The sequence below is a fragment of the Haliotis rufescens genome, unplaced genomic scaffold, assembly GCF_023055435.1.
Source record: "Haliotis rufescens isolate VD_foot unplaced genomic scaffold, xgHalRufe1.0.p SCAF_13, whole genome shotgun sequence".
Classification (NCBI taxonomy): Eukaryota; Metazoa; Mollusca; class Gastropoda; order Lepetellida; family Haliotidae; genus Haliotis; species Haliotis rufescens.
The window spans coordinates 9,355,867-9,365,955 of record NW_025963813.1 but is presented as its reverse complement, the minus strand read 5'-3'; the positions used below and the strand labels follow the sequence as shown (position 1 = coordinate 9,365,955).

At 39.2% G+C, this 10,089-nt stretch overlaps 1 protein-coding gene across 7 annotated transcripts in view; it reads right to left on the bottom strand.

The window, feature by feature from the left end:
* Nucleotides 1-1,133: 1,133 nt before the first annotated feature.
* LOC124115168 overlaps nt 1,134-10,089 on the bottom strand; it is a 144,442-nt gene continuing 135,486 nt past the window's right edge. For 6 of the 7 annotated variants that reach the window (XM_046476051.2, XM_046476048.2, XM_046476052.2 and 3 more), the window contains one exon: nt 1,134-9,781. In XM_046476051.2, coding sequence (XP_046332007.2) covers nt 9,610-9,781 — 172 coding nt within the window. In that variant the 3' untranslated portion in view covers nt 1,134-9,609. The remainder of the gene's footprint in view (nt 9,782-10,089) is intronic. The other variant, XM_046476053.2, reaches the window with a different exon arrangement.

Here is a 10,089-nt window from a genome sequence, read left to right as displayed (position 1 = left end):
CACAATTACAGGAGCTTATTATGCTTCACTGCTGCGGAAATTGCGGGATGCTATCAAGCTTAAGAGGCGTGGCATGCTGACCAAGGGTGTCCGTCTCCTGCAAGACAATGCTCCAGTACACAACTCTCATGTTGCCCAGACAGAAGCGCGGTCCTGTGGCTATGAAATCCTTCCACATACTCCTTACTCTCCTGACCTTGCACCATCTGACTTCCACCTCTTTCCAACCATGAAGTCATTTTTTAAGGGAAAACGTTTCACAGATGATGAAACACTGATTTCCGAAGTCAAGTCCTGGTTTGAGACGCAAAATGAGGGCTTTTACAAGCGAGGTCTCCATAGTTGCATAAAACGATTGGAGAAGTGTGTAACTCTTGGTGGTTCCTATGTGGAGAAAGACTAATACCTATGCCAAGTTTCATTCCACTAGGTCCATCGGAAGTGGGTCAGGGGAAATCTTTAACAAGCGTTTGCCACTAACGTGGCTATATCCCCCGCCCCTGTTGCAGAATTTATGACATAATTAAATCTAAACAAACCCTAACCTTTTTTAACCGAGGTGGAACTTGTCATGGAAATTGTAAAAAAAAGATGAGTTTGGAACCTAAGTCCATCTTGTTGCCATGGAAACGTAAGAAATAAATATTTCTAAAATTTCTAAATAGCAAAAGGCACCAGTTCAGCATGTACCTGACAGACCCCTGCAAAGTTTGATGAAAAAATATTGAACGGTTTATGAGTTATGCTCCGGAAACGAACCCTACCCTCTAAGAACCTAAGTCCATCTTGTTGCCATGGAAAAGTAAGAAATAAATATTTCTAAAATTTCTAAATAGCAAAAGGCACCAGTTCAGCATGTACCTGACAGACCTGCAAAGTTTGATGAAAAAATATTGAACGGTTTATGAGTTATGCTCCGGAAACGAAACATGACGGACGGATGGACGGAGCCCGTTTCTATATCCCCCGCCAACTTGGTTGGGCGGGGGATAATGAACACCCCTCGTATGTGTCTACTATGTGTAGTGGGGATGTATTCTAACCGAGAGTCCCCACCTATTTTGTGGCACGTGTACCCTCATTGTTTTCCATCTGTATACCATACTTCGTAAACAAAACACAACACACATCACTAACATAATGATTTTGTTATTTATTTGCAAAGATGGTCCATTACAGAGATGCTGGCACAAAGCCCTGGCACCTCGCCTGGGGCGCCGCATATAAAAGTCACAATTTCAGCACTATGTGCCCTCATGATTTGGTCAGAGATTTTGCTAATATCATTAACTTCCAGTCGGGTATGCCTAGGGCACCTGTTTTCCTGACCTAATCGCAACACAGAACATTGCTGTGTGAAATATTACATGAAGAGTAAAACTGTTATTTGGGTTTAAAAAAACATGGACAAACAGCCTGCAGTATAAGTACGCTGGAATCATGTTTGATTGGTGTGGACCATGACAATCAGAGTACAGGTCATGCAGACATGGAGACATGTCACATGACATCATCTAGCCATTGAAAGTTCTCTCAAGTAATCTTGCAGCCTAGTTCAGGGTTCCCACTTTTGTTAGAGAAGCCCTGACTATGGATGTGAAAGATATTCATAAGGAAATATCCACGTTGTGAGAGCACTACACATACTTAAAGGGGCTCTCTGAGGTCACTGACACTGCACCCAAGTTCTACTCTGTTCAAGAAAAATCTCAAGGCATTACTGAAACAGTACTTACTGGCTTGAAGGTCATTCCCATTTGTACCTGTTCAAGGCGCATAGATACCAAATCCCCTTAAATCATTTCTTGAGCCCTTTTAAATAACCTGCTGGGTCCCTTTAAATAACCTGCAGAGCCCCTTTAAATAACCTTCAGAGCCCCTTTAAATAACCTTCAGAACTCCCTTACATAAACATCTTTACTTCAGTGGGTTATGATTTTGTTTCTTCGACTTGACCAAAATGCAAGAATCTTATCATTTTCTGACTGATCTCTGTCCCTCGTCCTCAACCAAGTTTCTCGTCCCCAACAAAGTCCTTCATCCCCAACCAAGACCTTCGTGTGCACCATGAATGTTTCAAGCCATTTGCTTCAGGTACATTTCCTGGAGATATGACCATTAGCCTGAAACATTCTGACTCATGTGCAAGATCCAAAAAAGAAGTGACCTTAATATTTCTGGTATTTACAAGATCTTTAAACGTAGTCTTGATAAGATTCCTGCATTTCCAGTAACAAGTTCGATGACCACAGCAAGGAGGAACATGTACAATACTTCAGCATGCTGTATATCACTGGCAGTGGCTTCAGTCATTTATGAACATCTTTTACAAGAAACAGAACCTGGTATATCTCCATGTAGCATTCCATTCTACAGAAATAGAGGCAGAAGCCTTCACTAACAGTCAACACTTCCTGCTCTAGAAACCACCAGTTTCAGCTCCACGATCAACAGTTCCACCTCCTATGGCACCAGGATTCCATTCCTTAATACAGGCTGTAACCTTTCACATGAATATTCTATTCATATAAACAGAACTTATGAACATTCTCATTCTCGAAGTCTGGAGTTCCATGAATTTGTTCCAGAAATTACAGAACATGTTGAAAAGTAAACATTTCCCAGGGGCCCCAAAACAAATGGACTTATCAAGTAAAGACGGTCGACCAGTCAGCGACAAAAAATCTGCCTGGACTATCATTTTACATGGTATTATCAAGTTAACAAGGCTTCTCCGCAATTATAAACTCTGTGACAAATTCATTGGAAACTGATACAGAATAAAACCTAGCTTATGTCTGTCACACATTTCAAGTTTCAAGTGAAACAGGCTTACTGAAAAATATGTCTTTATTTTGATTCGCTTTTGAAACAACGGGGTCTTCTGTATCATCCAAACTCGGTACAGATGATAATTTCTGTTCATATCGTTAGAATATTTATGTGGGATCCAGCACAGGTACATCTGTTGGTCCTGCCACACAAGCTGAGTGAACACATCAGGAACCTGTCACCATGGAAACGGCTTCCATGGTAACATCTTCTGCTCCTGCCACACAAGCTAAGTGAACACACCAGGAACCTGTCACCATGGAAACGGCTTCCATGGTAACACCTTCCTTCACAGGACGATCATTTAAAAAGAAAAGTTGAAACTCTGCAATCCACTGATGAAGCAGCTGACAATAGCTGAATTCTAGATGTAAATCTTAGATCATACAACTGTGCCCAGGTACACAAAGCAATCTTAGCGTTAAGTCCTGATGGTCTAGTCAGTTATGGGAGTCATAGTTCTAAGCTATCTTTGGGAACATGTCCCTGTGCTCAGGTACACGAAGCAATCTTAGCACTAGGTCCTGTTGGTCTAGTCAATTATGGGAGTCATAGTGCTAAGATGTCTTTGGGAACATGTCCCCTCAAAGCTATCTTCACCTAAGTTTACTCTAATATCGACATTAGATGAAGCACTAAGGCTGCTTTGTGCATACGGGCTTGCACTGACTGACACATCACCAACCCATTAACTCAAATATCAAAGGCATTTAACAGCATAAAGTACAAACATGTGACTTGGTCAAACGACTTGCACAGCAACAAAACATAGATAAAATAAGAAAACACTGAGACATCCCCCTTCTCAGAATCAGCCTGTCTTCGTCCCCCTATCTACAAAGAAATGACAGTTTAGACTTTAATGTTGAATGATGAAGAGTACCAGGGAGGATTCATGTACAAGTAAAATTGTTAAAACTTTAAATTCATCGCAGTCGGAGAACGAACAATAAACAACCAACACGTCACCAAGCCAACTACAGCTCTGTCAGCCATCATGATTAACAAAAACTATCACTGACTGACCGTTCCCCGGCGAGTCAAAGTGACAAAACTATCCTGACAACTCCAAGGATCAGCCATGTTTCTTCTGTACAACATCAAGGATTATTAAAATGACACTGAACAGAATATTGCCCTAACAATGTACATGTTTTACCATGAATCATACTCCCTTGGGTGTTGCAAAATGTATTGACACAAACTTTGTTGTTAGGCAAACAGTATATCTGACTGAGATTAGTATGTACTATTAAAGCAAAACTAGTGTTAACTAAATACTAAAAAAGAAGGGTAAAACAGTGGAAGAGACATGGGTCCTAAAATGGCAAGGTTTGCTTGACAACAGTTGACACAAAGAACAGTGGTACTCTTAAAAAAAGTGGTTTCACTGCAGTCTAAAAGCAACTTTATACCTCTCAATTATCAAGAACAAATATTCTTCCACATTCAAACTTGAACTCAAATATTTCCCACCTCCACCATCTATTTGATGAAAGTTGAAAATGAACTTTGATCAAATATTATTCCTGGAAAAGGTAGTTGACTGGTAGTACTTATTGCCAATACATCTACATCGCGGTGACAACTAGTATTCTGATTACTTGCCTCACAGCTTCATCAACACCCACACAATTTTATCCTCAGACCAAGAATATGATAAATCAAAGAAAGCTTGGAAATATAACATTACCTCTTTCATCACAACGCTGATAAAATAGTTATGGATGAAACACTGAAAGCTGTTGAAAAGGTTTGTTTTGACAGAACTTCCCAATCATCAAATGTCCACCCACGTGAGAATCGACCATGAAGGTTGTCACCTGACTTGAACGACATCTATTAAATATGTCCAAAGCTTTTCAAAACAATAGTTAACTAGTCCTGCTTGCATTGACTGGACGAAAGAGACGAAATCTAAAATCAATATTATCTTGCTTCGATCGGAAAAATAGTCTCTTGTTTCTCAATTCCCATGCAGCATATTCCTTGCTGTGTGACCTCTTTACCCGAAATTTAGTACACAGCAAGGGCAGATAACTCTAAAACATTTTGGAAAATTTGCAATCAAACAAAAGAAAGCCAACATCACCTCGATTTGTTCAAACCAAAAATATGGAAAACAAGAAACAAAAGACTTTTTCTCGGTCAACATTATGCTAAGAATGCTTACTAATCATGTTTTTTCAACAAATCTAAATATAATATTTTTTAACATTTATGTTATTATGGCAACAACAAAAAGTGCAGATTTCAGTTATCTCCCTTTGAATGTCTTCACAAACAGCTTCACTGCATGGCTAGTTTGCCTGTGTTATGCAGGAGGTACGTACCAAACCGGAGGTGAGTATTATGCAAAGTTTATTTTTTTTACATCCAATTATGTTTATGAAATTATTATCTGAACAGTTTTTGCCGAATCCACTGAGTATGATGTCACAGAATAAATCAAACATTTTCCTTGTTGAAAGAGGTAGATACTGCAGAAATATTGTCACCAAAACAGTAAACAAAGCAAACAAATAAGAAAGAAGTATGTACAAAAAACATAAATTTCATGAACACTGCCTCCAGTTTCCATTGTCTACAGTTACTTACATATTACAGAGACACACAGGGATGACAGCAGGGGAGTCGGGGGAGATGCTAACGATCTCGGTTATCTGGTTTCCAAATCGTCAGATTAACTGTCATCCCTGTTATGTCGCCATTCCTCAAAGACAAGATGGTATCTGGAATGTTTACCTCTCATTCTGTACACAAGTTTAAGTTTGTAAAATAGCACTTTATAGCACATTTCGATAAAAGCATCTGAAATGCACAAAATCCCCATTTGGTTTAGAGTCGATGAATCTCAGCTTCTCCATGCCCCCAACACTGACAAGTCACTATCTACAAAGTATCAGCTGAAAGGTTTTAAAGAGAGCCGGCTGCAGCTCAGCATTGCCAAGACTAATATACTGATGGCCATAATTAAGGGAACACATCGCAATATTGTGGAATATTGATGTTTTCAAGGAAAAATACTCCAAAATAAGAAATACAAATAAAAACAAACAGTGTATGTTAGGATACACTGTTGTAACGGAAAGAATTGTTAAGTTTTCCAACAAACCCCTTCAGCTAAAGTTTAATTGTGAAAATACAACTTCCCTAAAAGCATGTTTTAAGAAAGATCACACAAATCATATTACCATATTAAATTGTGTCAACACAGCACAACAGGTTTGTGGAGCAGCACAACACAAAACATCAAGGAAGGCATAATTATGAACTGTCGTGATCTTTCTTCACACCCTTAAGGATCCATCCAACATCAAACTGCTGCCTTAGTATTGGGTGTCCTCTCCATTGACCACCCCTGGTAACGCGGCCCGGGGTGCATCTGTCGCTTCATGCCAGACTCCAGCCTCCCATTGGTCCATCCCCCAGTAGTCTCCATCAGTACCTTAGCACAACGTTGGAACTATGACCAAAACAAATGCGATGCTTCCAATGTCTGTTAACATATTTCAGACGATCTATTTCCATTTTGTCCTCTTGTCTCTACTCATTAGCATCAGTGATCAACCAACCCAAGATAATCTCGCAAAGCAACCAACGAAACCAAACAAAAGGTTTGTTTTATATATATATATATACAGACATCCACGGAATGTAGAGATTTGGCTTAAAATTCCCCAATCTGAAACTGGATGTACATATTTTTGTTTACTGATGAAACAATATATATGAAATAAATTCTTGTATGATCTTTTTTTCCTCTATAAAATATTTTATTTCCAAACCTTTTGTTTCGTAGGTGGTTGCCGAAACCGAAACTGCTCCGAGATGTCACCAAATGAGGACGATTATGGGCCGGTCAAGCACTGAATACTAAGCTTATTATACTAATATTGCTACCCTACAATTATTGAAAGAGAGGCTCCTCTCTGGGAGCCACGTCCTGTCAAGGCTGACCACTGTAAGCTGTGTGAGAGGTTACTGTCATGGATACGGGGTCCACCATTTTATATTCAGGGAAGCCTGGCTTTTTTGTGAAAAAAATCATTTGGTCAGAATATACGAGGAAAAACCTCACACACATACATACATGCACACACTACCACCTCCTCCCAAATCAGAATGGATAGGCTCAACCCTAAACTTATGTTGTTGTGATTTTTTTCAGAAAACAGCAAGGGCGACTTATCAGTTGTTTAAGTCACAGGCATGGATAAAGCGGACACATCAAGGCAAGATGACCACAGTTGGAGAACTGTGTCAGTTCTACCCTTGACCTTGACCTCTCCCCATCACTTGTTTACAACGATATATCTACATGTAAACAAGAAACAAGTCTAAAACCAGTTTCAAGCAGTTCATTATTTTGTCCTGTTCCTGTCTAGTGATCAATGTCAGTTTAAATCATGTAACAAATCAATTTCATGGTAACTCCATATTTGGTCATCTAAATAAACCTTTTGGTAAAAAAAGTAAAATGACTATATTTGGTCATCATCTATCCAAAAGATGAGTACCTTATTTGATCACACCTCCATCTTCTGCATATAATTAAATCCATATGTTTTCACTTGCATATTTTAGCAAAAGATCATCGGTTTCTGGGGAAGCATGATCACTATTACCCAGAACCAAGTTAAGGTGCAAACCTTCACCCAGTTTGATGAGTTAGTGCAAATTGTCTTCAAGCCATTCCACCTCCAACAAACACATTTTCTCCATGGTGTCTATGTACAGATTGATGATGAAAACCACATCTCTCATCCCTGTTGAAATGATCGAGGAGTGAGTGAGTGAGTGAGTGAGTGAGTGAGTGAGTAAGGGTTTATGCTGGTTTTAGCAGTAATCTTAATCAATGTAGTTGATGCCAAGTATTGTAAATCACGTAATTAATGCGTCATGAAATTAATGGTCATGCCGATCCCTGTCCTAAAATGCATCGTGCGAGTAGACCTATACATTCAAAGGGTTGTCACATGAGTTGGTTCAAACCTTTGAACAGTGTTGTGTATTCCTCACAACTGCTGTTACTGAACTGGACATTTTCACCACGTGGGTGAGCAGTGTTTTTCTTATAATTATTTGACAAGGTTACCAAGAACAAAGATGCCATCAAACATAGTTGGTGACTGTCAGTACAGCTTGATCAGCTCCTGAAAACACACTGACAACACTAGAACTCAATTACGTTATTACTGGGAGTTTATCATATACATAATCATTCCGAAATGTGCACTAACCTGACATGACAATAAACGCCAATATGTTCAGATAATGACGCATCCGTTTATTTATGCGAGCAAGGGACACTCACAGTTTTCGCATTAATTTCATGCTCGCATTACTTTCATGATTCATAGAATGGGCTATGACTCACACCATCAGTAACATACCCCATTTTCCATCAAAACCAAAATGGCTTCCTAACCCCATTTCCCATCAAAACCAAAATGGCTTCCTAACCCCATTTCCCATCAAAACCAAAATGGCTTCCTAACCCCATTTCCCATCAAAACCAAAATGGCTTCCTAAGACTGTACCTGTTCACAGAACACCAAGCCATTCGGCGCATCATGACAGTTATATTCCATTTGGGCTGTATGATGGTAGCAAGTCAACATTCTCTGCATAGCTAATGGCATGAGCATCAACAAAATCAATAATTTACCGTATTTGTTGTAAAAAGCACCCTGGGGGGCCTAGAAAAGTGACAGAGACTTATTAAAACCATACACAAGCTAAATTTGTTGTTGGAGATCAAGTGATCGAGTGGTTGGAGATCAAGTAGAGAACCAACTTGGTTCTAACGTCAATGAAGCTCTAACGTTTCTCCAACATAGTTACAAAATAATAATGCCCTTGTCCACTGCAGAGTTATCGTACAGTTTTACGTAGAAGTTGGTGGGGCTGCGTACAGGAGTCAGGTGCTTAATACAGCAAATACAGTATCTTGTTCAAAGTTTGCATATTATTTTTTAAAACATAAACAATCTTCATAATCAGCCTAGATATTTCACAAAGTCAAAACTTGAACCTGAAAGGGAGGGTAGAAATCAATTCTGTTTTAACCATGTAAAACTGACGAAATCATAAACAAGCTCGTCTGGATGGATTGTAAACAACATATTATTAGAGTTATTATTGTAGTTGTTATTATTATTGTTATTTATTACTGAGTTATTTACATTGTAGAGTCACAATGGTACAAATCACACTGAAACTGTACAAAGCAAAATCTGAAAATTGCTGTGTACAATCCCACATTATTCGCTGTGATAACCTGGCCATGTATTGGAGTGAGTATTATGACTGTCAAGTTAGTCTTGGACTTGTATGGCCCCTCCCCAAGCAGCAAGTGTAAAACAACAACACCATCATTAAGGATGCAGATATGGAGGAGCAGGAAGCTGGTGATGATACAGAGTGTATGAGACAGCCTGGAATTCATCACCACCCACCATCATCTCAAATATCTCGCAAAGACACAAGTTGACAATGTACACGACTTCCAAACTTAGAAAACCATTTCAAAATATGATCTTCAATTTCCACAAAACAAAATGATAATATATACTTTTGGTAGAAAATTCCAAACAAATACTTGATAGCGTCTATATTTCCTCCAATCACAGAGGCCCCTTCAGAACTAACTACACATGGTCACAGAACAGTGCATGATGGGAGGAATCAGACTGAGAACGAGGCTGTGAACAGTGCATGATGGGAGTAATCAAAACAAGGCTGTGGGTTGGAGATGCTGAACTGAAGATGAGGCTATGATGAAGTTGGAGATGAGAGTGAGGCTTGGGTGGTCAGCTGATGCTCCAGGTTGGTAATTTCTTTGTCCGTCTCGTGACATTCCTGATCTAGACTTGAGTATTCTTCATCACATATTTTCTGTTCCTCGGTAGATGAAACTCGCTGCCGTTTGTCTCGAACAGCAATTCTAAAAAATAGAAATCCAGAATGTTAGCACAATATGGCCGTGTAATTCCTGCAGCAGCCTGACATAAAAGTCTCCTAAACAATCAATTGAAAATTGTCTTTTTGTTTCTAAACAATCAAATGAAAATTGTCATTTTGTGAAACAACTGTTGGTGTACCATGTCCACATCAAATCATCTATGAAACACTGGGTGGAAATACAGACTTGAAAAATGTTCACTGAAATCTCATTAACTCAACTAATATCAACAAAATCTCTGCTTGTCTTTCTAAATTGGCCATGCAGGTCTCACTGTTTCGAGATTTGAC